Below are 27,780 nucleotides of genomic sequence, written 5' to 3'. Positions count from 1 at the left end.
GACATCATTGTCATGTTAAATTTCAAAACTGAAACAGTAAAAATCTGTGTTCCAAATAGTCCCCCTAGGAATGTGATTCTGCTAACTATGTTCGTGAGTGAAAAGTGAGCGTGAGTGGTAGGTGCCCAGAACTCTTTAGAGTAGGCCTCAGGCCTCCAGGGTCTTATCTGGACTGGCTCATTCTAACTTCCAGGAGGAATGCTTTATTTAACTAAGTTTTGGGGGGAAATGGTATTAACCTTTACTGAAGAACATTTTAAGAAATATCCTAGAAAACGGGAAATCATGAATGATTCTAGAAACTATTGAGGACTGGTTCTGTGATGTGGCAACTGGTGGTAGAGTTTTCTCTTTGTATTGGTGGATTCATTTAGAGTTAAAAGGTTTGTCCCGTCTAAGCAGAGATACTTTATAGTTTTATCTCCTTAGTCTAGCCCTCTGCTATTTTGGTTTATTTTTCTCCTTGTTTTTTAATGTTCTCCTTTTTTTAAAAAGTGTGTAATCTCTTGTTTTAAATAGTCTCATTCTGTAGCCCAAGTTGGCTTTGAAATCATGACACTTGTCTCTCAGCCTCAGAAGAGCTAGAGTTTTAGGCCTGCACCACCATGCCCAGCTACTCTGTGAAGAACTGCTTGGGTTTTAGAGTGGAAGTACTAAGACTTTGTGTGTGGTTTAGTTCCCACAAGCTCTTGGCTTTGAAAACAGCTGATAATCCCTGGCCAGGGCTTTCATTGGCAGTTGCAGGATGATGAGCGTTCATGACCTAATCCTTCCTTCTAGATTGCCTCCAGTCCTTTCTAAAGTTGTCACTAGTCACAGTTTAATCCATTGAAAGACAGATAAATACTTACCTTTTCCACTTATAATACTTAAGAAATTGGTTTTATTACTACTTCAAATGAGGGATATTTTTCCTTCCCCTTGGCTTAGATTGGCTTGGCTTTTTTTCCCCTGAGCTTTTACCACAGATTCATTAACTTTCTAAGATTTGCAGTTTTTCATTCAATTTCATTCTTCCTTTTTGATGTACAAATTTTTGTAACCATCCAGTGGCTGATTTTCAACCTATTCCTTTGCACACTCTCATAAATCTTTAAATGTTTGTATCCTCTATCAGGACAGGTATCTCAAGCACCTGTTGGAATCAGCCATTTCTTCAGCAAGTTCTAGGGCCTACAGTGAAGAATGTCAGTAGAAGCCAGGTCTCGTGCTTCTGGGATGGTACTACTTCTGATCCACTAATGTTCAGGGTTAATTCTACTTTGTAATTATAATCTTCCCTTGACTCTGAGCAGCATCTCGATTTCCATGCCATTGGCAGTCTCATTTTATTTACATCTTCCTTAAGATAAGCAACCTAAGGATAGAACATATACAAAGATGCTCTAAACCTTATTTAGCAGCTTTGTCGTTAGTACTGATGATGCTGTTTTAAAACAGCATTAACTAGACAAGAGAATAATGACGTCATTCGCCAGTGGCCTTGGGAATGAATGTCATGATGGGCATTTATGAAGATAAGGACAAAAGTCAGATTTATCTGTGTAACAGTACTCTTGACTTTGTGCTACTATTGTACCAATGTGCATATCTTATAGGCAGGTTGTTACTGTAGCTCATGGGGTTCATAGCTGGGTGAGATTGCTAATTACTTTTCTTCTCTGATAATGTTTATAGCATCTGCCACTACTATAAACACTAATTAGAGATGAAGCATCCAATGGAGTACCAGCTAGACAGTGCCGTGCTCTGTGACATAACTGTGTGATGTTCTTAGCAATGGGTTATTGGCATGCTTTTTCAGCTCTTTTATTTGTGTTCTTATGTCTCTATCTCCTTACAGCCCTTATTCCACCTAATCCCTTCCAATGCCCTAACACTAGGTAGGAGAAACAGGTTAGCTGGGAGGGCAGCGTTGAGCTCTTTTTAGACTACTTCTGCTAATTAGGGGCAGTGAGTTCCTTGAGGCCAGTCCCATCTTTGTCTCATCAGGATAACTCCAACTTCTTCTTGTTGTTTCTTTTCTCTCAACCTCTTGACAAATCGCCACCACCACCACCACCACCAGCAGCAGCAGCAGCAGCAGCAGCAGCAATAACCAGCAGGAGGAACAGCTGCACATCCTCTCTTGGGGCTCTGGTCTTTTTTATACCATCTCTAGAGTCCCCAGAATTAAACTAACTTCAGCTGGCAGAATCATACCCCTCACAGAACACTCAAAAGGCAAATGATTGTCTGCTGCTGTGGACAGTCTGAGGCAGACCCATATCCCTCACCTGGGATTAAAACAAAAATATGTTTACATAACAAAATGGGGTTTTTAAAGACACCAAAATTCTCACTACACTAGGCTCTTACAGTAAACTCAGGTTCTTAATGTGTAGCCCTGACTGGTCTTTTGTTTGGAGATTTTCCTGCATGTGTGTCTATTACTGCTTCAATCTCATTGCTCATTTTATAAGTCTTTCAAAATTGTGTATCTTATTTTGGTTTACTTTTGGTAAGCCATAGCTATCCATTTTCTTAGTTTGTTGAATATAATGGAGCATAAAAATTTAAGGTATTTCCTAATTCTAATAGCAATCCCAAATACCATCTTCATTGCTATCTGTTGTAAACTCTCCTTTTTAAACTCTACTTTTATTATTATTTTTCTCTTTATTATTATTACTATTACTATTATTATTACTATTATTATTATTATTATCATTATTATTATTATTATTATTATTATTATTATTATTATTATTATCATCTTTCTCTCAATAGTTTGGCTAAGTGTTGGTCATTATTGTTTATCTTTTCAAAGAATAACTTTGTTTTACTGAATTATCATATTCTTTCTTTCTCATTTCTAGATATTAATTACTTCTTTTCACGTATTGAGTCTGGGTTTGGCTTGCTGTTGTTTTTCCAGGGCCTAAGGCACATAGTTATTTATTTGTGATCTCCCTATGTTTAGTGTAAATGTCCCTCTTAGGGTCACTTTCTTGTACTGCCCATGTTTTGGTACGCCGTCTTTTCATTCTAACTTTGCCCTTTAGGGTCACTTTTGTACGCCATGTACGCCGTTTTCATTCTAACTTGACTCTAGGAATATTTTCAAACAATCCATTCATCCTTCAGTACTGTGTTGTTTCCCCATAACACGTTGCTTTGTGAGGCTGGCCTCGCCCCAGCACATTCCTTCATGGTCTTTCATTGAAAACTCTGGCTCCAATCATGGTTTCACCTTGTTTAATACCTCAAGGTTTTGATCCATCAGTCTCTCCTAGGGAAATTGTACTGGCCACGTGTTGGCTTATAGTCCTGTGACACTTACTCAGAGTTTCCCTGGAATGTGGTTCACAGAGGTTGTAGAGAAACACTCTACTGCAGGCCTACTCCTCCAGCCCAGCAGTAGGTTTCTGTTTTACATTTTTAGTTTATATTTTTGTGTATGGGTGTTTTGGCTGCATGTCTATGTGGTACGTACATGCATACGCCAGAAGAAGACCTTGGGTCCTTTGTGATTGGAGTTACAGAGGTCTGTGAGCTGTCATGTGTTCGCTAGTAATTGAACCCAGTTTCTTGGAAAAGCAGCCAGTACTTTTCATACCTGAGCCATCCCTCCAGCCCCATCCCAGCAGTAATTTTAATAGTTAGATTTACTGCAGCTTGATTTCATGGCTTCTAGATTTTGTGTTTTGTTTTGTAACTTTATTTTTTGATTATAAAGAAAAACACTTTATTTTATAACTTCTAATATTTAAATCTTAAAGGTGCTTAGGCTAATTCTGTGAAAATGACTTGATTCTATTTGCAAAACTTTTTGGAGTTGTTATCTGTCATCTGTAACCAGATATCATAACACATATTGGTGGTTTTCCTGTGCTGCGATGCCATCCAGTGTTTAGTGTGTTAGGTCTAGTTCTCTTTGTACTTTGTCTGTTATATGCTCATTCAGTTGTATCGCTTGGCTTTTGTTATTGAACTTGATTCTATTGAATGTCAAGATCTAGATACACAGTGGTTTCCATGCTTCTTCTACACCATTGCCATTAACTTGATTTTGATTCTTTCTGACTCCTTTCGTCTTAGGTCCCTCCTGGGTTTCCATAGTTAACTCATGAGGAGGTAACTGAATTAAAACTTGCTACAACTATTGATAAGGCTGTTATGAATGGCTTAGCTCTTTGGTGCTGGCTGAGGTGCTGCTTATGTATCCATGCTTGTCTGTATCTTTCCTTGTGTATAGTTTTTGCTTCCAGGATTTAAGAAAGTGCATGCTTGAGCTAGTAGCTCCTTTGCAAGAATAGGTTTATAGAATACTCTCTGCTCTCTTTACTCTAGACCACAAATATTAGTTCTCAAAATGCTCCACAAGGAAATTCCTTGTAAGATACTTTCTTTCCATTTCATCTCCACTTTTGACCACGTATATTTAGTCTTTGACTCTGTATCCTTAAATAAGGTTCATCAGATTAAAGTATCACCCTGAGCCTTAGGTAAAAATGTTCAAATTCGAGTGGCATCCTTCCCGCCTCAGCTGCTGCCTGTAAGGTCCTCTGGATGTGTACACTGTCCACATGGCATCCGTCCCCTTTTTCCATTTTCTGGTGAAGTCTTAGCTTTAGCCAGTTATGATATGTCAAAGGAAGTGTGGGTGTGTTTCATGAACTTCCCATGTGACTAAGGAGCTTTCTTTCCCCTCTTCCTGCCCCTGTCACTTTCATGAGATGTGTGTGTGTCTCCTGAGTCTGGTAGCATCTTCTCCTTGGTGCTATAAGTGGTGCTCACCAGAAAGCAGATAACAGTTTACAATTACAGAAATATTTTCCCTGAAGACATTAGCCATGGTGATTCCAAATCACCAGCTCTTGGTGAGTCCCTCACTTGTATCTTCTAGATACACTTCCCGTGTGTGTGGACGATGGTGTGCAGAGCACATGCTGACAGGCTCTCTCTAGACTGTGGAGGAGACACTGACGTACAACATCTCAGTGACTCAAACTTGCTGGAGAGTGTGTAGGAATAGCAGAAGATGATGCTGCCATCTGAGCCACACCATATTCTATTTATGCCTACATGGTATCTGTCATTTAAAATAAATTGTCATGATCTCAGGGCAAGATATATCCTGCTTGTCATTTTTTGTTCTGCTCTCCAAAGAGTGGTGCTTTCAAGCTTCTTCAGTATTGAACTTCTGTCATCAAACTGAGCATCAAAATGTGGGTCTGAAATATGACTACGTCTGTTTCCAAATGCTGAGTTTCTTTTTGTCTAAAGCTCGGTAGAACCCAACATCATCTTTTAAGTACATACCATGTACCAGATGCTGTGAACTTTCTGGATTACAAAATGACTTGAGTGAGAGGCTGTCCCCATGCTCAGAGAATCACAGTCCAGGGAGGGAGATATTATTTAATTATATTATAGCCAGACGGAAAGAGCCTAAGCAGAACACAGACCTGTTGGGCAGATAAAGAGATTGGGGGGGGGGGTGTCCATCACAATATGTAGAGGCACCTACTTTATTTCCATAGCATAAATGCAGTATGAAAACCTTTTCTGTAAGGGACACTGTTAGGTAGCTGTGCCTCCCTTTGCCTGTTTCTGTTGTCTCTGTTATGTACCAAGACACAGTGAGCTTTGGTCTGTCCATTAATAGGAATGTGAGATCTGAGTCATGAAATGACATAGACTATTTTAGGAAGGAGATTCTTCTTACCAAACTAGCAGCAAGGATGTGGAGCTTCCCGGAAAGAAGGATCCTTCTGTCTGACCTACTGTTTTTCATCATATCTTCCATGATTGCATTGTTTTTTAGCATTTGCCTCAGTGACACTTTGTATCTTAATTTCAAAGTATTTACTAAATTGTCAGTTTGCTCAGCATTTTATTAACACTTTAGCAGGAGGCAGATGAGGATGCAAGGGCTGCTGCTGGTGTATCTGATTGTCCTTGCCGTAAGCAGAGCCTTCCCTGAAGCTTTAACTAGGGTGCATTTTCAATGGACTTTTCTTGTCTGTGCCATTTCCCTCCTCCTCACCCTTGACCCTGCCCTGTCTCCATCCTTATTCTCCCTCTCCCTCTGCCTTCCCCTCCCCCTCTCCCTTTTCCTCTCCTTCTCCCTCTTCCTTTCCTCTTTGCTTTACTTATTATAGGGCCTTAAACTTGTGATGCTCCTGCCTCTTCCTCCGCACTGTTTCCTGCTGTGATTACAGGCTATGGTCCCACCCCTTCACACCTTCCTCTTCATCATGAAATTGTCAGACACCTCCGTGGTTCACCTCCTCCTCCTTTGCCCAGGATCCTCTGGATTGAAAGTCAGGTCTCTGATCTCAGTTGAAGATGACAATCAAGAAGTCATCACAGTATATTTTCTTTTCCACATCAGAATGAGTCTGTGATTAGTTCCTTGTCTGCAACACTTACTGATTACTAACCTTGGAGTGGAGTCTTTTGTAAGCATAGTAAGTTTTGTTAGAGCAAGGGGAACTTAAAAGGAAAACAAAAAAAGTTTTAAGTGGCCCATATTTAAGACAAATCAAATAAGCCCCAAGAGATGTATTAAGCACTTTGTTCTTTTTGTATGTTCAGGCATGATCCGTGGATTCGATTTTTTTTTTTTTTAAACTGCTCTTAGTTTCCAGGGGAGCAGGTGTTTCATTTGGGGTGCCTGCCTGGTACTTTACACTGGGAAGACCATTTAGGAAAGGTTTTTGTAGGAGAGGTCACGTGGGGCTAGAGTTGGTGGATGTGGGTGGATTTAATCCAGGGGAGAGTCAGTTCTTCTCTTCCAACTTGTATTTTTCTGAATTTTGCCTGTGAGTTTTGTATAGCCTCAGTTTCTATCCAGTCTGCACAACCTTCCGAGATCCAGTTTTGCTTAGTGTGTCTACTGTCTTTAACACTAAATACAGTACCTAGGATTTAAATGGTATATTCTCATATAATTAGATTAGCATTTCCTCTGTTTTGCATCTAGATTTTCAGCCTTTTCTGGGTAACCTGATCAGGAAGCTAAGTTCCCACATTCTTTTTTACAATTGAAGATATAGTCTATTTTAAGGAATTGTTCTAATTTTGTAAATTTCCATTTCATAACCATTCTGTATTTTAATTGGGTTAATAAAGCACAAATTGACTGCATTATTGGGGCATATGTGGATGCAGACATAAAATGTCACCATGGGCAAGCGCTAATGGAATCAGGATGGGATAGGGGAGACTTGCAGCCCTGAGGTGTGCAGTGACATTTAAAAAATGTCTTCTGAGGCCAGACAGTCGGTTCATTAGATTAATTAAAGGGAAAAGTAACCCCAATCTGGTGGCCTGATAATGACCGCAGGGCTGCTGCCGTTGGAGCCATCTGATGCTTGCCGTTGTTGTCACTAAGACGTCAGTGAGCTTCCTTTCCGGTTGTACCTAAACTTTTGAATTTATCTTTTAGCAAAGAATCGATTTTTGACTGTCTTGATTGTTTCCTCACGGTTTAGCTGAAGCACAACGGTCAATTGTGTTCACATTAAAGATGACAGACTGCTTTTCCTGGGAGACGACAGACTGCTTTTTCTGTGCTTTAAATCCTGTACTCTTTATGGGTAGTGTAGACATTGGGGCAGCAATGATGGATTCTGCATCCCCCTGGGCTGTGGGCTGTCCATTTCAGGAGATTCCCACAGGGAGCAGGGTACCTATGGTACAGATGGTCAGTTTCTAGTTTTGCTATGTTTTTGAACTTTAACCTATTGCATACTGACTTTCTGTAAACATAATGAAAATGAATTTCAAGATAATAAGATGGGAAAAGAGGAGTGCACAAAAGTATAAACTAAAGTTTTGTTAGATTCAGTCCTTGTAAAGTTCCTGTTGTCTGGACTTCAGGTCCTGAGTGTTTACCCTGTGCATTTACTGCAGTAGTTTGCAGACCATCCTCGAGTCATGCGGCATGCCACAGAGTGAGGCCGCATGCTTATGTGAATGAGAACTTGGCACATGGTCTCTTTTAGGATGGCGGACTTCAACACAAAACACCACGGGAGCATGAAAACTCTTCTAGGGAAAGGATGTTTCTGCTACTCCAGATATTTGAGAGTACTTAGAGTCCTAAGCCATTTGTGATGTAAAAAATTGTTCATTTCAAACTATTATTAAATTAATTCTTGTGGACTCCTTTGTGACAGTGACTCAGGATTTATCTTGTGTGTGTGTGTGTGTGTGTATGTGTGTGTCTGTATGTATGTGTGTGTGTATGTGTGTGTGTATGTATGTGTGTGTATGTGTGTGTGTGTAGGTGTGTGTATGTGTGTGTCTGTATGTATGTGTGTGTGTATGTGTGTGTATGTATGTGTGTGTATGTGTGTGTGTGTAGGTATATGTATGTGTGTGTATATATGTGTGTGTGTATGTGTGTGTGTGTGTGTATGTGTGTGTGTGTATGTGTGTGTATGTGTGTGTGTATGTATGTGTTTGTATGTGTGTGTATGTATGTGTATGTATGTGTGTGTGTGTATGTGTGTGATAAGAATGAATCAATAAATGCATAGATTCATACATGCATTTGTTTCTGAGGCCAAGACTTTTCTAGGGTCCTGATTTCTTAGCATTAGCAATTGAATACACATTTGTTATTGATTTGGGGAGGAGTAGAGATAAGAATAAATAGGCACATATGCTCGTAATATATAGTCATTTTGGCCATATGATGGCTCAACCTATCATTTTTCAGCTTTATAATAGAATAAAAACAGTTTATATTCATTAAAACCTTTGGTTAAATTTTGAATTCTGGATTTTGATTGTGCTAGCTCTAATATACATTATCCTCTCAATGCTAGACAATAGTAATGAGCTGCAGCCCAGAGCCAGTAGTGCTGGCAGGAGGAAAAACCACTAATGAGGGTGTGCTCTTAAAGGCACGTGTTTGTTGCTTAGGTAGGCCACATGCAGTTTTGACTTAAGGTATGCTGAACATAGATGGCTTTATTGAGATATAAATCCATTCTAGTTCAAGTGTAATTTTATTAATTCCTTTCCCCTTGAAAACCTGTAAGTACGTATCTGAAAACTTGCTCTATATGTTTTGGGCCGAGAAAAAAGATTTTTAGCCTCAGTTGAATTAACCTAAAACTTGGTCCATTTATAATCCAGACCCAAAGACTTTGTTGTTTTTAATATATACATGTAAATAAATCACAGATGTCTATTCTTTTGGCCAGATTATACCGAAGAACTCTTACTGGACTCCAAGTGTGTCCTGTAGGGCACTGGGAGCTTCATGTTCATTGTTGTAGTGAGCATCACAGGCACAATGGGTAAGCACTATTGCTGGACTCCAGGTGTGTCCTGTAGGGCACTGGGAGCTTTGTGTTCATTGTTGTAGTGAACGTCACAGGCACAATGGGATAGGCACTCTTGGCCCCATGTTCCAACACCTGAGATCAAGCAATGTGAAGAACTAACCTAAGGAACTGGAGAGATGGCTCAGCAGTTAAGAGCACTGGTTGCTCTTCCAGAGCTCCTGAGTTCAATTCCCAGCAACCACATGGCAGCTCACAACCATCTACACTGGAATCTGATTCCTTTCTTCTGGCGTGCATGTGTACATGGAGATAGAGTACTCTATACATAAAATAAATAAATAAATCTGAAAAAAAAAAAAAAAAAAAGAACTTACTCAAGGATGCAGTCAGTTGATGAGAGATACTGCTTTTTCAGACCCCCACCTAGCATGAGGCTTAAAAGTCTTGGCATAGCCATCAATTCTCAAGCTCAGTAAGACTCCTAAGACAGGAATCCAAGTAACATGCAAAGGAGGATGGGGCCCCAGTTTGTACAGTGAGTGCTGGCCTGTGTTAAGATGACAACCGGCTTACTGTCCAAAAGATGTTTCCTTGAAGAAGATGTACAAACCGAGCCCATACTTCCATTTTCTGATGTTGTTAGATCTTAGAAGCATCCACAGTATGAAACCAAGCAAGTGGCAGAGAAGCACTATCATGATGCAGAGGGCCGCGGGTCCCATCTTGACCACAGGATGTGAATAAGGGAATTGAACTTGGTAGTAAGCCATCTTTTCTTTCACTAATACTTTGGATTTTTAGGTACACAGTCTTCTATTGATACATAAGTTTACATATAGATTCTATAAAGGAACATATTATTCCTATGATCTGCACCTAGCTAATCTCCTTTGTTTGTCTAATATTGAAATGAAAACTGAGGGAGTAGGAGGGATAGTACATGGAGAGTGATGCCTCTTGAGTTCTTTGGGGGAAATAACTGTAGAATAGATGTGGTGGAAATGTTAGCTTGGTCTCCTGTAATTGAATATTTCTTTGTGTAGTTTGTTTACTGTAATTGGATGGATAAATGTATAGGTAAATGTATACACCTTCTTATTAGTGAAATAAAAACAAGAACATGCAGTTTAGTTTTAGCTAGCAGTTATGTGAAACTTAAGATATAACATGTTAAGGAAAAATTATAGATCCTTTAACAATTACAAATATCAGGATTGGGAGCTGCCTCAGTCTGAAACGTGCTGGCTGTACAAGTTTGCAGCTCCGACTTCACCGTTTTAAGCTGGGCATGATGGTGTGCCCCTGTAACCCCAGCACTCGGGAGGCAGAGATGGGAGCATCCCTGGAGTTTTCCAGTCAAACCAAATAGGCAAGTTCCAGGTTCCATGAGAGGTCCTGTCTCTAAGGTGGAGACACCCATTGTTGACCATAGACTTCATCATGCATACATATATTGTGTATACATACACAAGAAATATCTTAAGCAAATGGATTTATGTTCTTGTTTGGGTTAGACAGAGTCCAGAGATGACCTTTTCCTATTCTTGGCTGTAAACACCTTGCAGCAGCCGTCTCCTACAAAGTTAGTAGGAGTGGAGAGTGAGAGGTTCCAGCCCATCAACAGGTTATGTCATGGTGGGTCTACCATGACATCTGGAGTCTCCGGGTGGATCTGAAGAAGGAGGCTGACATTTATGAGAACCATTGCCTATTACCTGTAGGTGTCCTCCAGTTGCTAAGAAGAGTGTTCCTTAGCAGACAGCCTGAAAGACAGGTTTAGAAGGAGGACTTCAATTCTAGAGCCATCAGAAACTAATTTCCATCAATGACTTGAATGAACTTGAAATAGGATATTGAATCTCAAATGGGAGTGCATGTATGGATCACAGTTTTCTATTCCCCTAAGACCCTGGGTAGAGTGTGCAGATAACCCATTTCCAGACTCCTGACCCATGAACATACAACTGGAAATAATACGGTGTTTTATTTCTATGTGCTTTGGCATTTTAGCTCTTACAAGCTTGCCCAGGATGAGTTATGGGTGATAGCTTTGCATCAACAGAGGTAATTGCCTCTGTGTCTGTGTGGAACCTACTCTCTGATGTTATCCTGAGAAAATCATTTGCCATAAGAGTCTCATTTTTTTTTCTGTTGCTATTACAAAAGTTTACCCCTTAGAGCAAAGAAAATATATATCACCCATTTGGGGAGAGAGCTTTTGAGAAACTGGGTGACACCCAGACCCATGAATTAACTAGCACACTGGTTGAACAGTCTGTGCACTTGTTGTGGCTGTGTTTGTTCCTCATGTTACTGTGAACTGTGGATGGGCTTCTGAGAAGGGCTACGTGTTTGGTGGGCTGTGAAAAGCACTGCCTTCCAAGGTGGGCAAGTGCAGAGGTCAAGAGTGAGACTTTAGTATCTGGGTTTCTCAACTGTTTCAGTCTCATGACATCTTAGAAACCCTAGGTATATTTTATGCCTATATCTAGTGGTGTTCTGAAGCAATATTTTATATTGCTTTCTTCAGTGCCAGATTGCCTATGCCAGTGTCTCATTTTGTTCTTAAGTTTCTGTGTGCTCGCAGAAACAGCAGTGGATGAGGATCTATGGCAAATGTGCCAGGTGACACACTGAGCACTCATTCTCCTTGTCCTCTGTCATCCTGCTGTCATCCTGCACCTGCCTTTTTCTAGGCATTGTCGCTCCCTGTTTCTCTTCAGCTGCTGTAGGTCAAGAAGTCCTATTGAATTATTAACATAGAACAAACCTTTTTAAAGTCATGTGTTCACTTTAATCATTCATAAACTGAATATAACTGGTAGCCAGAAATATAAATGAAGAAGTGGCAAATTCTAGCTTTAAATCCCACCACCATGACCACCCAGTGTTTATTTCTGGCTTACTATCTGGAAGGTAACCATGATTCTGACTTCTGTCTGGAAAGACTATTTGGGATATTCTTGAAAACTTCATGAAAGTTAACACAGTTTTCTTCTCTGTTTTATTAAAATTCTGTTTGTGTTTTCTGTAGCTGTTCTTTCTCACTACTGTACAGTTGTCTTTGTGTCTGCAAGCAATGGCTCTGAGTCCCCATCACTCAGAGCGTCAAATTCTGAAGCTGCTCAACCCACTGATGAAGGTGCTGAGGCCACCATGTCGGTTGCTAGTCTCTAGGCGATATTTAGAAAAGAAGCTGCCATGCTCAACACAGTCCCTGGAAAGGCTCCATTTCACACTGTGTGTGCAAGGCTTGTCATGAGCAGTGCCCAGTTTCAGAAGCTGATGTGTGGACAGGGGTCTCTAGAAAGGCACACTTGTGACACTGTTTTGTTTTGTTTTGTTTTGTTTTGTTTTAGGAAAACGGGGAATGAGTGTAGTGCTTGGTATGCTGCAGCTTTTTGAACTGGATCCCCCCCCCCATGCTTTTATTTGCAATTGACTGTACAGATGTAGAAAAAATAGCTATGAAGGGTCAACCGTATATTATTTCATTCGATGAATCCCAGGAACTTACCCATTCTAATCTCTTCATGTGTATCTGGGTAGTTTATAGAGGGTTGGTTGGGTTTTGCTATGCAGTCTTGAGCCCATCTTTCCACGGACTCATGGATGTACAGTGCAGCAGTTGGCAAACTGTTGCTACAAGGAGCCATTGAAAAATAAGCAGTTGCTGTCTGCAGCGCCTTCAGTGCATGTTATGGCTGATAACTCTGCTATAAAAACAAAAGGCAGGCATATGTAGTGCATCCATGAAAGAGCATGGAACACGTGTTCCAGTAAAACACCAGTTTTCACATATCACAAGATATGTTCTTCTTTGGATTTTTTTCAACCATCTGAAAATATAAAAATTACACTCAGTACTTGAGCCTGATCTAGCCTATGATTGGGCTGCCCCCCCCCCCACCCCGCCCCGACATAGGGCTTTGGAGTAGAAACGCTGAGTCACATGGTATAGATGTTATTCAACAGCAGATGGTCCCACTGAGCATCTTTCCGCAGTGACTCAGTATTCAGTTTACTAAGCACTTTAAACAAATGTGTTTCCTTTGTGTGACTGTCTGAGGCAGAATCTCGTCTCAGCGAACCTTGGGCTCATGTGATCCTCCTGCCTCAGCCTCCTGAGTACTGTGAGGACACCACACACACCCAGCTTGTAAAACATTTTTTAATGAATGGGGGTTTGAATTTTGTGATGGAGTAGGAGTTTGCTTCCTTTGCTGCTGGACTCGTCGTGCTTGTGAGGGTTAGATACTTAGGCAAGTGTCCTGCTTGCGCTGTTCTTGTTAGCAAAAATAAATGCTGTGCGTGATTGAAACACATTTCTGGTACACTTTGAGTTTGGTGTGCCGCTTCCTGCTAATGGCTCAAACCAGCAAACACAATTTAGGCTTTGCCTTTCCTTTCATGTACCCTCGACAAGGTCTGTAATGTTAGTCACATGTGTGTTTCTTTTTAAAAAGCTTTCAAACATGATTTCTTATTGTAAAATGGATTATGTTTCTTATTTTAATAAACTTGCGAGGCCTGTGCAGCCAGCACTCTAAATTACGTTTGGGCTTTGAACACCGTTCCTCCATAATCTGTGTCTGTGTGCCCTTTTGATTCACTGCAGTTTATCTTGCTGACAGTTTGTTAATTATGTTTCTGAGTATAGTGTATCACTTCCCGGAATACTTGGGAAAATAAAATTGGCCACAGAGTATTTATGCAACTAAGATATGCATTTATATTCCCAGTCACTCAGAAGTCTCAATCTTGCGAGGTGGAGTTGAGCTGCAGCGTAGGCGGCGTGAACTCTCAGAGGGATTGGACTTGGGTGGCAGATGGTCTAGAAAGTATTAATGTAGCCCGTTCCTAGAGGACAGTGTTAGGCAGGGTGATGGGCTTGGGATCAGCTTTCTCTCTTTGTGGACATTCCTTCATTTGCCCATGTTTCTTGCCAGGATGTGAACTCCTGTCTGTACTGAAGTGAGTTCCTGACAGTCCTCAGCTGTTTGAACAGTTTGGTTCATGAGACTAATTAGGTTCTGGTAATTTAGCTGGATAGTCTGTAATTAGAGGAAAGGGAGGTTATGGTCTGCCTTCTCCGTTAAAACCAAACCAAACAATTGTATTTCTATGGCAGAGAAGCAAAGGGGCCCATTCATCAGAGGTCATCTTATGTGCTGGGGAAGGAATGTGCAAACTGTTCAGAAGGAGCTTGTGAGAAGCTGGGAGCACCCCTGGGGGAACCGAGGATGTGATCCCCTGAATAAAGGCTGGGAGGCAGAGATAAGCCTGGCTGTGCCATGGCTGAGAAACAAGAGCAGGACAGCTTTAGAAGACAAGAGTTTAAGGCCCTTGTCAGATTGAGGCTTTCTGCAGTACAGTGCCCCACTTAAAATAATCCTTGCTTTTAGCTGCCGACCGTATGCAAAAGTCTGTGCTCTATAGAAAACACCCTTGTGGAGCTGTCTGTGTATCCTCCTGGATATTTTAGGCTCCCATTTAGGTCAAATATACTAAAGTACTTGTGATCATAAGATCCTGCTCCACTTTAAAAGTCTAGTTAAATATTAATGTGAGGAAATTTGCTCTTGCATATTTTCACACATAATTTCTTTAATTGGTATTATGTATTTTGCATAATTTAAATACCAGCATCTGGATGATTTGCTCAGCAAAGAGGACTGTTTCATCAAAAAGACCTATATAGTATCTTCTCCAAAGTGCATGCCAACAGTTAAGTCTTGTGCTTAAATAATGTTCCTATAGTAGGGAGTGTAATGGAAATTGAGCTGCCCGGAGAGTTTCTCTTCATTAAAAGGACAACGTGAACGATGTTTACTGTTGAGAGGCCAGTCCTGCCAGGACATTTAGATTTGTTAGTTCTGGAAAGTCGAGGATAGCTGGGCCCTTCTCCTCCCACTCGTACCCTGCTGAGTCCTGGGACTGCCTACCATCTGTTCAGATGTGCTTCTCCTGACCAGAAGATCATATGGGATGTTTCAAAGATATGAGAAAACAGTGCTGTTGTATTCCCTCTTCAATTTCTATGACATCATAGGTTGCCTCCTCTCAGCCCAGCGTGAGTTGAAAGGTATGGAGATGTGGGCACACTAGGTTGCTTTTTATTGTCTTCTAGAACTTTAGCTAGATTTGCTTTGGCTTCTGACTTATTCTGGCCATTTTCACTGCAGTTTCAAGGTCCATGGAGCAGTCACCATCTTCACCATGTTTCATCATGGACATGGCAGAGGTGGCTAGGGCCAAGAGAGGACTGGAGGTGTCACAGCCATGTCACATAGGCAGAGCAGATAAGATGGCCTGCCCTGGGGGTTGAGACTGGGGTGAAAGAACTGCAGGTTGACTGTTAGCACTTCTCCTCTTTTGTTAACCTGTGGATTTCTTATTCTGCCTTCCGACCTGAGCCTCCTTTCCTGGAGCCTAAGGTAGGGGCTAATCTGGGTCTAGTTCTAGTCCTTTAATCTGCCTCCCTCCCTCCCCTCCTTCCCTCATGTGATTATGATCCAAATGTTAACCTCGGTAGGGCCCTCACATGAGGTCCAGCCAGCATTGCACATATGTGGGCACACCAGCTGGCACTCTCATTCGCTGCATTCTTCTCTCTGGGAACATGGAAACTTCCGTGTGGCCGCTAAGTAAGTGGCAGAGACATCTCTTACCTGTTTCTCCATGGCTTCTGCAGGTTTTGTGTGCACTGCATGTAACTGAGGCAGATGACAGTTTTGTTTGCTTCTTGATAATTTTGGCAACCATTTCATTTCTGTTAGTGAAGAAAATGCTCAGAAACAATGGATTCTGTGTCATAGACATTTTGGGCATACTTTTGGGATCTTAGGTCATTTTCTCTTATTACAGTGGCTATTTAGCATTTGTAGATTTTTAGAAAATATTAATTATTATAGAATACTTGCTAGTCAAAATGGTAACTTAATTTTAATAAGAAATACCTTACTGAGGTGCCTGGTACATATCACAAGGAAATCACCTGCTGGAAGTCCTGGCGGAAGGCCACAAAGCTAAAACTGCCGCCTTTCTTCAGCCCTTGGAACTGGTCCTCCAAGCAGAGGAAAGGAGCTGTGTAGAAGACAAGTCATGTAAGAGAGGGCGGAGTCCCGAACTGCCTTCTACAAGGTCTGCTGCCTCCTCTTATGGCCTCGAGGTAGAGAAACGTGGCCAGCAATGCAGACCCCTCAGTCTTCTGAGCAGAAGAGTCACAAATATGACAGAACAGAAAGAAACAGGACAGTTATGTAAAAGGAGAAGAGGAGAAAGAGAGAAAATGAATATGAATCATGAAGCCTGCTGAAGACAAAACGATCCTTATCTAGATGACACCGCATGTCAGGACAAGAAGGCCTTACAGTTCTTTAATTCCATGAAGCCGGCTAATGAGAAGCAGGAACTCAATAAACAAAGCAAGAGGATAATAAAAAGCAGGGGAGATGAAAAAGATTGTGGGCTAAAGAATCATCTTGAGGTCTAAGACGATATTACTGCAGAACAAATAAAATTAGAAACCTCAAGGAAAATAATAGATGCATTGGAAATCAAGTTACTAGAGCAAATCCTGGATAATGTGAGTGAATCCAGATGAAATGACCCGGCATTAACATGGCTGAAGCTGGACGGGGCGTGGGGCTGAGACAGTACAATGTTGGGGTAATCGCTGCTCCCTGAGGAGAGAGTCAGCAGATGCAACAAAGGATGGAGAGCAAGACAGGCCAAATTTCATAAAATTGAAAAACTGAGTCTGCAGATTGGGATAATGCAGTGTGTTCCAGGAAAATGGAAAGAGTCTTCAACTCTGACATCTGTTCTAATCATACTATTGAATTTCAAAGATAATGGGATATTTCTTTAAACATGTGAGTTGAAAACAACTTGTGTGCCATGGACTAAAAGAAAGTCATTGGCAAAAAAAAAAAAAAAAAGAAAAAAAAGAAAAGAAAGTCATTGGCTCAATACTTCCACTTCCACTAGCAACATTCAGTCTCTGGAGAAAGTGAAGTCCTATCTTTAGCATTTCATGGGCAAGGAAGCAGCCTACCTTGTGGCCACTAATTGGTACTGCTGATACCATTCAGCTATCAGGACAGGAGGAACACAATCCCAAACATGGAATTCTCACCAAAACATGGTATACCAGGGACATTAATCATTTTTCTACTTGCTTTGACAAAATGCTTCACAGAGACAACTTAGGAATAGAAGGGTTTATCTTGTCTCACAGTTTGGGATAGGAAGTCATGGAGGAGATGCAACAGTGACAGGAATATGAGACAGCCTGTCACATTGCATCTGTAGTCAGGAAGCAGGTGCAATGAGTGTTGGTGCTCAGCTTTCTCCATCATGTTAGTCTAGGACCATGGTCCATGTGATGGTACCTCCCACATTCAGGAATAGGTCATCCCTGCTCAGTCAAGCCTTTCTGGAAGCATCTCCATAGAGGCACCTTGCTGAGTTTCCATGTCAGTTCTAAATCTTGACAGTGAAGGAGAACCACACCAACTGGTCCCATAATGTCTTTTCTCAACTTAGTGGGTTTTTAAAAATCATTTTATGAAATAGTTCTTGGAGTAAAGATACATTTTATTGAAAGACAACAAATACTTCGGTTTCTTTTCCATCTGTTAGATTAAATCATGTGCAGTTTTTCAGATTGACGGATAACCTCTGCTACTGGCTTTTATTTTTATAGAAGTGTTACCTCCTGCTTGGCTTTCCTCCCCTTCCCACCCACACTAGGCACGTGCTGTAGCTCTCCGCCACGCCCCTGTGTGGCCATGTTTGTGTTCTGGATTGCAGAAGTTAGCTACTCTTTCTATGAGTCAGAGCTGTACAATGTCACCAGTTGGCAAAATATATAAGACTAAATTTCCAAAATATTCCTGAAATTTACTTTTAACTGTTTGGATGGAAAAGCAACCCAAAACAAAAAACAAATAAACAAAACAAACAAACCATGTTAAAGTCATTCCCCACAGTACCAATAGGCAGCACCTAGTGTGTGACTGACGTGAGCCTGGCATGGCCATCTCCTCCTAGCAGGTTCAGTGCGAGCTGGGACCTCATGCTGGCTATGCTTTTGTTCTGTCACTGAGTTATGCTCCCAGTCCAGTATGCCTTTCCATTAGTAGTGTCTTTTTCACTTATCCAAGGAAGCGATTGAATTTACATGACTCAGTGTGAGAAACAAAGGATAAAGTCATGACTTAAAAAACTGAACCCTCTTCACTATAGCACTGTGTGGTGGCTACAAGCCCCTCCTCCATAGCAAAGAGTATCCTTATGCAGTCTTCTCTGAATTTAGGAAATCCTGCTTGCCACCTTCTGCTTCACCCCTGAAGTCCCCAGAATGTGGCTGAGATGTGTCTGTCTCATGTCTGCATGTGTTTTACATTCAGAAATGTTTTACCTGGATAGGTGTCTGGAAGTTGAAGCAACACACATTGAGCTTAGATTTTTTGCAAATGTAAGAAACACATTGTTAAAAATGACTTTGGCACATCTAGTCATTCTGGGGTTCCCTGTTCATGAGAATACACTTGGTGGACGGAAAGCTTTGTTTCACTATGCGCTATCTGCAACTCTACATATTTCACTTCTTTTTTGAGGCCCATTGTGCCAGGAGTTACAGAAGGAAAGCCAGCCCCGCTATGTTAAGCATTCTGTCTTATCCAAGAGGTGTTTCATAAATTATGTATAACAGTAGATGCCACTCAATAAATATTTTATATGTGATAGATATTTTTGTCTGAAATTACTTTTTCACTTGAGCAATGATTTAAACCCTCGTTTTCAGTTTTATGAGGTGACACTTTTATAATATCATGTAGTCGAATGCAGCTTGAATGTCATGGAGCTTTAGGGCAGCATTAATCAAAAATTCATCTGCCCCACTCTTGGACCTGGAAAACTTTTCTGGGTACAGGTTTTGCCCATGGTGTGTGTGTGTGTGTGTGTGTGTGTGTGTGTGTGTGTGTGTGTGTGTGTGTGTGTGAGAGAGTGAGAGAGAGAGAGAGAGAGAGAGAGAGAGAGAGAGAGAGAGAGAGAGAGAGAGAGAGAGAGAGAGAGAACAAAAAATGTTTTTGACGTAACAGCTCCAAAATACTGAATTTCCCATGCCTTCCAAAGTGTATAAAACTTATTTTAAGGAAGAAAAAAAAATTATTTTAATTTCTTGTAAAGAACATTAAAGTGAACTTGGATGTAATCCAAAATGAAATCTCCAGTTTAAGTTAGAACTGTTACGATTTCTTTCTCTCTTCTTTCTTTCTTTCTTTCTTTCTTTCTTTCTTTCTTTCTTTCCTGTTTTGTGTGTGTGTGTGTGTGTGTGTGTGTGTGTGTGTGTGTGTGTGTGAGGGGGGGGGAGAGGGAGGGAAAGATTCTTGTTTGTGGTTCTTGTAGAAGGAAAGTGCATATGGCACTGGACCTAGGAGGGCAGTCACTTTACTTTTTGTGCCTCTGGCAGAAGCAGCTCATTGCTCTGCAGTCTCTTCACCTTTATGCAGCATTGTCACTTGTGAATGAGACTACACTTTGCAGTGGGGCGTTGTTTTTATGGATGGAGCTGTGTGGTTAACTTTTCCTCTATAATATATATCTTTAAGAAAGAAACCACACTTGTTCCACTTCTGTTGAAATTTTATTATCAGGAGGAAAGTCATGGAACACAGGCGGTAGACATACAGCCTGTTCTGTGTAGAGTGCTCATTCCAGCCGTGGTTGGCAAGAGTCTTGGCGTCATAAATCAAGATTCCTGAGTCTCCCGACCTCAGAGCCTGAGCTTTCCAGCCGTGCGATGAGCGCTGGTCCATAGGAGAGGTACCTGCAGAATGATGGCATGCTGCATTGCCTTTTCTAGAGTCTAACTTATGCATTGGTCGTTTCTCCGTGTATCTATTTAATGGCTGTTAAGTTAAATTGCTTTCTTCCAAGTGGTGATTTTTATGTGTGCTTTTTAAGAAAACCATCTTTCTGGGTTCCTTCTTTTTGTCGCCTTCTTGTGTGACTTCAAGTCTCCAAGGGTGCATTTGAGATCTAAATGTCTACAGAGGGAAGTTCTGAGGGATTTCCTAATCTTCTTGCTCATCCTGAACTCATCTGGAACTCCTTTGGGCTCCATATTTAAGGTTTGCTTTGACACTAGCTTGAGAGGTTCAGAATCTGCTGCTTCGAGAATGACAGGCAGGCAGTATGTTGTTCGCCTGATTAAAGGCACTACAGGACAGAGGTTCTGCCCAGAAATAAAAGTCAGCATCCTTAGGTGTCAGCTGTGAGATAGACAAGTGTGTCTTGACTGTAGGCGAGAGTTGTGGAGATATTCACCAGGAGTATCTCTGACTGGAAAATCTGGTCAGAACTAGGTCTGCTACCCAGTATGTCTGTCACATCTCCAACACTGCTACACGTTTGGGTGTGATTTAGTTCAAGTTTCATTTGAAGTTTTTACCCTAAATCTTTTGGAGTCTGTCAGCCTCCCACATTGAACTTCTCCAGAGCCTTTGATCTAGTTTGGCACCATTCGGGCATGGAACGAAGACATGAGCCTCTTGGTTTCTCTCCTAGGGGATTGCTGAAGTCCTTATATGACACACTGCCCTAACTTCTTATGTCTACCCACTCAGTCCCTTCACAAATGTGAGTTTCAGAGCTGCTATAGAAGGAAACTAGCAGGCGTAGGGAAAGCTGGTCCTTGCTGTTATGTAGTAGGGTTGAGTGAGGGACTTTGGATTGAGATAATAAGTCATGTCATGGACCAGGGATACAATGACATTTGGAGGAAGCTGTGGTTGCTACTGTCTTGAGGAGATGTAGGCTGTTACCAGCATTCAAAAATAGAGGCCAGGGCCACTGCAGATTATCCACCAGTGGGTAAAAGTGAATTATAAGCATCAGTAGTGGTTATATGCTCAGACTCTGCTGCCAGGGAAGACACAGAAGAGCAATGGCAGATGACACTAGTCACTAAAGCAGAAGCACCTCAGTGATAAAGTCCGACAGTTGGGTGAGCCAGCACATTTGGGATCCACAAGAGACAGTGACAGGAGGTTAGTGTGGGTCAGGAAGGGCTGAGGCCAAGCCCTTGTAACAATACAAAGACTTTAGCTGTTCTCTCAGCAACACTAGAGGCCATTTAAAGTCTCTGGGCGGAATTACCTGTTCTGCCATCTCTCTGGCTGCTGAGTTATGGATTTCAGTGATGGCATGGGTCATTGCAGCAATCCAGGTGAAAGGTAATGATGGGTTAGCGTTGGCCAAAATAGTGCAGGGCTTCATGTTACTAGCCTTGGGTATACTTTGAAAGTAGACACAACAATGTAGGAGTAGAATTTAGAGAAGGAAAGGAGTGACATATTGCCACAGCTTTTCATCTGAGTAATAATAAGGAAGATTAACATTTGCTGAGATGGGTGGATAGTCTGCAGGTTTGAGGGAGTTTTGTTTCTTGTTTGTTTTCTTTTTAATGTGTATTTCTATAGAGACACTGGGTTAGGTAAGTATAAGTATGCAAATATGAAAGCTAAGGGAGAAGTATGTCCTATCAATTTTAATTGATGAGTCCTCAGTGTGTGAGTGGCTGGTAAGTGAAGAGGCAGGATGAGACTCCCCTTCAGGGAGTAAGCATGAACAGAGTCCAAGATTGACAGCCTCGCGATCATGAGGTCATCTCAAAAGAAGGGCAGCGAGGGACTTGAGAAGTACAGAGAAGGCATGGTGGGAGATGTGACAGCATAGGCCAGGCATGGCAGCCGTAAGCTGGGAGCTCACACCTTCCCAGGAAGAAGAGAGAGCAAATTAGAAAGGACAGGAAGCATTGACTCTCAAAGCCTGCTCTCAGTGGCATACTTCCAGCATGGTTGTATTACCCAGACCTCTCAAAACAGTGCCACCAACTGGCCATCAAATGTTTAAGTTTCTAAGACTGTGGAGAGCACTTCTCAGTTAAATCACCCCTGTAAATGGAGTGGAAAGCACAGGGTGTGTGTGTGTGTGTGTGTGTGTGTGTGTGCGTGTTTGTGTGTGTGCATGTATGTGTTCATGTGTCTGTGTGTGTGTGCATGCATTCATGTGTGTGTACACTCATGTGTGTGAGTGTGTATGTGTGTGCATGCATACATGTGTGTGTGCGTGCATGTGTGAGTGTGTGTGCACATATGTGTGCGTGTGCGTGTGTGTTGAGTGGGGAGATCCCTGAGAAGATAATAAAGGGTGTGAAGGATATCTCTGATGCAGAGATGTAGAGATGCAGACGTCAGTGAGGTAGCTGCTTTCCTAAGAACATCTCAGTACATCCTGGTGACCAGTGAGAAGGGTTGGCAATTAACGAGACTCCTAGCTGTTAAGAAAGCACAGGACCTGAAGAAGGGAGAAAAGTTACTTTACAGAAGGTGATTATAAAGTCCTTGCTAAGGAAGATGAGCCTTGAGATTGACTTTGAAAGGTTATATATATATATATATATATATCAAGGTAAGAGTTTAATTCATTTTATGCTGAACATTTTATATGTTCCAAGTTCATTTTGCCTACTGCCTTCTAGATTTTCAACATGAAATTTAAAGTCCATTTTTCTTTCATTTTTTATTATTAGAAATAAAATATTACTTATTTCAAATATCTTAAGAACACCTAATATGAAGTTGTCTTTTCTCAGAGTAACCTTTTTCTTCTCTCTCTCCTCCTAATTTCAGGAGCAAACCTTAGCCCTCAGGAAAGAGGGGATTGGTGTGGTTCTGGACAGCGAGCTGCCTCACTTGATTGGCATTGATGATGACCTTCTGAGTACCGGCATCATCCTGTATCACTTGAAGGTAGAAACTGCTTAGCTGGGACATTCTAATTTTGCTTCCAGATTTCCCCTTAGACTCTAGGAAGGTTTATTATAATACTTTATGGCCATGAATACAACTATTAAATTAAAGAATACACAACAAATCCCTGAGCCTTTGGGGATTTTCTACAGTTCATTGGGATTCAGTGGTATTTGAAGTCCTGTGTTTATAGAGTGCTGAAGTTAAATGATGAGTCATCCATTTTGGCTTCTTTTCTGTGGATCAGAAAAAGGGAGATAAGAGGAGGAAAGGCAGAAAAACTGAGGAAGGAACAAGGAGCCAGAAGTGGGACTTGCTGTGTTCCTCCTCAGGCTTGGCTCTGAAACAGTTCTCACTGTTGAGAGAGCAGAGTTCCTTGTCAGTTATCAAGGTCCTCTGTGACCTCAGTTTTAGTGTCTTCTCTCTGATCTATGACTCACAATGAGCTTGTACTGCCTTGGGTTTCATGGCTTCTTATATCATGCATCTTTGGACATAAGGAAGCCCTTGTCCGCTGAAGGAGAAGCCCTGCAGAAAGGATCTGAAGCATCCTTGAAATGGCAGGCCTGAGCGGGCTGCAAGAGCTTAGCCTTTCTGGGCAGTTTGCCTTTGCAGTGATGGTGGTGCTCAGCCGACCAGGATGCATGGCACTGCAGTGTTCAGTACCCTAAGCTGACTGAGGCCACTGTGCACCCCAAAGCGCGCTCACCTGTGGCCAGGTGGGTAGGATGCACCACTGCGCACCTCAGTGCGCTGACCTGTGGTCAGGTGGGTGGGATGCGCCCCTGTGCACCCCAGCGCTGACCCGTGGCCAGGTGGGTGGGATGCGCCACTGTGTACCCCAAAGCACGCTCACCTGTGGCCAGGTGGGTGGGATGCGCCACTGTGTACCCCAAAGCACGCTCACCTGTGGCCATGTGGGTGGGATGCGCCAGGGTGGGATGTGAAGTGGAGGAGCTAGACGTCCTCCTGCTTGCTGCTCACTAACGAATATTACTGAATTTCTTTCCCAGGAAGGTCAGACTTACGTTGGCAGAGAAGATGCTGCAACAGAGCAAGATATTGGTGAGGCTATCAGTGATCCTCTCAGTGATTTTTAAAAACCACAGTTACTCAACAAGCTTTTTCTTGATTGACATTGAAGTGTTATAAGAAAAAATGTTGAAGCATATTGCTCAATATATGTATATCTATATTTTAACCACAACTCAATTGAATAACAAGAACGGTTAATTCAGTGAGCAAAACTAAAGCATGACTTCTTTCTGCTGCCCCACATAAGTCTCTATCCTGCTAGTACAGTTATTTAAATCACTCTACACTGTCACCCTCTGCTTGTCATGGTGACTGATGGAAATAAGCCAGCAGACATGGATACAGGATGCCAGGCCTTTTAAAACCCAGGAGATAGATAGTTCTCTACACTGAGGTGATGGCCAAGTATAAGACCACATGCCAGGCACACACCAGGAGGCTTGGCTTTCTGGGTGTCCTATAGTCTTCACAAGGCATCCAGATAGCCAGCCATTCAGCGTCAGCAGATGGCAGCCTGCACCATCTTCTGAGCATCCCTGAGGTGGGTCTGTGGCAGAGAATGTGGATGGTAGTTGGTGTATATGTGTAGATGGGGCACAGTGGCGACTGGAGGAAGAATTCCCCATTTCAAGATAATGTTTAGAGTTGCTGGGAGGAACTTGCTTTTCTATCAAGTCTATGCTAATGAGCTGCCTGTTGCATGTTTCTGTGTACACTTAGTATTTATTTACTAGAGATGGGGAGAGATGAAAGACAATTCCAGAAGCTTCCAGACACAAGTACTTATGAGTCTACTTTGGTATCAATCCCTTTGTTTGATTTTAGCCTTGGGAGTAACTGTAAGTGATGACTGTTGGTAAGGACCAGAGACGTTCACTGGTGCAGAGACTGTGAGAGCTACTCCTGAGAAACTGAATTCCCTGGGAGACGTCCATATTTGCCATTGCCAAGATGCTCATAGATAATCATCAAAGGTCTCAGAATCAGCACAGGCTGTGGCAGTGGGCAGCTCAGAGAAGCCTCTGGAAGCTCCCAGGACAGTAGTTCTCAACCTTCCTAACACTGTAACTCCTTAACTCATTCTCATGTTGTGGTGACCCCCAACCATAAAATTGTTTTTACTGTGGCTTCATAATTTTGCTAGTTGTGAATCATAGTATGATTATCTGTATTTTTCAACAGTCTTAGGTGACTCCTGCGAAAGGGTCATTTGACCCCTAGAAGGATCACGGACTCAGAGGTTGAGAACTACTGTCCTAGAGCCTCCTGCGGTCCATGTCATGCCATGCCTCTGTTTTCCATTTCTGGGAGGCACTATTTGTAAGACAGAGGGCTCATGGGCTGTAGATGACCCACATGCACTGTTTTTGTTCTTGTGTTTCCCTGTGGCTGGTGGGAGTTTGTCAGTATTGAGCACTGGTTCTCAGTCAAAGAAGCTACCTAACTGCATCCTTTAGGAAGAGTAAGGTGTCATGGCAGAGCTCCCTGTATTTGCAGGCAGGGTAGCCAGAGCCTTTGAGGTGACTGTCATGGATGCCTTTGTTTTTCCACTTGGTGTTATAGACCCACAGATTAGAGTTTTCTCACTAAAAAATGTTCACAGCCCTCTCGTGGAAATAAATAGTTGGGAAATCATTGTAGCATATACCAGAGTGGACTAACTTTCTCCTTTGTTTTCTCTCCTAGTCCTTCATGGCCTTGACCTGGAGAGTGAGCACTGTGTCTTTGAGAATGCCGGGGGAACAGTGACTCTGATACCCCTGAGCGGGTCCCAGTGCTCTGTGAATGGTGTCCAGATTGGGGATGCCACACAGCTAAATCAAGGTACCTGGTTTTGCTTTTCAGATGGAGAAAGCAAGGTGGAATTGGGGAGTGTATGCATCTCACTGGTTAGGGACACAGGGTAAGGACTGTTTGCCTCATCCTGTTTCTCTCTCGCTGGAGGGCTGCATTATAACTGTCTGTTGAATTAAACATGACATATTTGTGAGTATGTACAATTGTTATGAAAATTAACTATTAGAGGATTTTTAAAGTTAAGAATTACCTTTTACAAGTAAAAGTTTAATACAATGATTTTCTTTAATACTTTTATTTCCAATGTTTATACCCTTCTAATGAGTCATTACAGTTATATGTGCAGCACTGGGTATCATGTCTTTTCTGTTTGAAATAACTTCAGTATTCTTTTTTAAAAAAGTATAAAAATAATGCAAAACTTAGTCACAGAACCATGTTAAAATAACTATTACATGTCAGTCTGCCTTTTTTCTTTGAACGTAAGTTGATAAGATTTTAAAGAGAAAAGAAGTTCTGGTCTCTTGTCTATGAACCTGTGATGAATTAAGCCACTTGTCTCATGACCAGAAAACAAAAGAGGAGAGGGAGGTGCACCCGTATCTATCTGAGGACCTTTCAGGAGACTCTGCGTCTTCAAGATTTCAGCTGTCCCAAACTCAGGGGACAGTGCCTTCAACAAATGGCCTCTTTGGGTCTCTGATTGTGCAAGTGTCCAGTATTCTCTGAGTACATTTCGTCCAGCAGTAAGATTCTGCACATAGCTGCCGTACAGCTATTCAGTTAGAAAACTGATGGTGAGCCTTAGACCCTAGTCACACCTGGCTGCCTGCTTCTCGCATGTCCAGCATTGTGTGTGCATGGCATTGCTAGCCACATTGTGTGTGCATGGCATTGCTGGCCACATTGTGTCTGCGTGGCGTTGCTGGCCACGTCTCTAGTTCCTTCAATCTAGACTAGGCCCTTTGTCTTCCTTGGACGTTTAGGACATTGAGAAGAGTGCATCAGCTGTATTGTAGTATGTCTCCTGACTTGTATGTAGGGTTTCTCTGATCTTTTTCATAATTAGACTAATATCATTTGCAGTTTTGTTCATTTGCAGGCAGTACTGGGTCAGCCTTTTGTAGACCAGGCAAGGCTTACACTCCCAGTATGATGAATTTCTGACAGCGCTGCATTTTCCTCCTATCCCACCCCAGATTTTCATCTGTCTGTTGCAAATGGTGCTCACTTTGGTTCATTGGTAAAAGGTTAGGCTTTTTCTCTGTGAAGTCACTTGCCCTGGCTTTGGTTTTAGATAAATGTGTTGAGAGCATATTTTGATTATCAATATTCTATCCTTTGCCACATCTTTTTAAAAAGACTTATTATTTATACAGTATTCTGCCCACATGTGTGCCTACACGCCAGAAGAGGGCACCAGATCTCACTATAAATTGTTGTGAGCTCCCATGTGGTTGCTGGGAATTGAGCTTGGGACCTTTGGAAGAACAGGCAACACTCTTAACCTCTGAGCTATCTCTCTAGTCTAGCTTGTAATATCATGGTTCACTGTTTCAGAAACTATTTTTAAAATTTTTGCTGAATTATTATTCTCTTGGTTTAAAAAGGTGATTTTCTTTGGTGTGGAAAAGCTTTTTTTTCTTGCCATTTGTTTATTCAGTATTTAAATGAGCAGACTCACATCGTTTGGCATTGTAGTTAGTATTTGCTCTGTTTTGCCATCATTTATTTTGAATGTTCAAATTGTCTCAGGTTTGGCCAGTGTGAGCTCCGTCAAGGTGGCTTTTGTGTCTTTTGGTTTGACATTGTTTTGCGAGCATTTGCTTATTACC

At 41.8% G+C, this 27,780-nt stretch overlaps 1 protein-coding gene across 8 annotated transcripts in view; it reads left to right on the top strand.

The window, feature by feature from the left end:
• Kif16b (kinesin family member 16B) overlaps positions 1-27,780 on the top strand; it is a 270,389-nt gene that overhangs the window by 109,629 nt on the left and 132,980 nt on the right. For all 8 annotated transcript variants that reach the window (XM_051144756.1, XM_051144755.1, XM_051144754.1 and 5 more), the window contains exons 13-15: positions 22,994-23,113; positions 24,127-24,178; positions 25,835-25,972. In XM_051144756.1, coding sequence (XP_051000713.1) covers positions 22,994-23,113; positions 24,127-24,178; positions 25,835-25,972 — 310 coding nt within the window. The remainder of the gene's footprint in view (positions 1-22,993; positions 23,114-24,126; positions 24,179-25,834; positions 25,973-27,780) is intronic.

The sequence above is a fragment of the Acomys russatus genome, chromosome 4 (assembly GCF_903995435.1).
Source record: "Acomys russatus chromosome 4, mAcoRus1.1, whole genome shotgun sequence".
NCBI classification, from domain to species: Eukaryota; Metazoa; Chordata; class Mammalia; order Rodentia; family Muridae; genus Acomys; species Acomys russatus.
The sequence above is the reverse complement of the archived record's forward strand: the minus strand, read 5'-3'. Positions and strand labels throughout refer to the sequence as shown.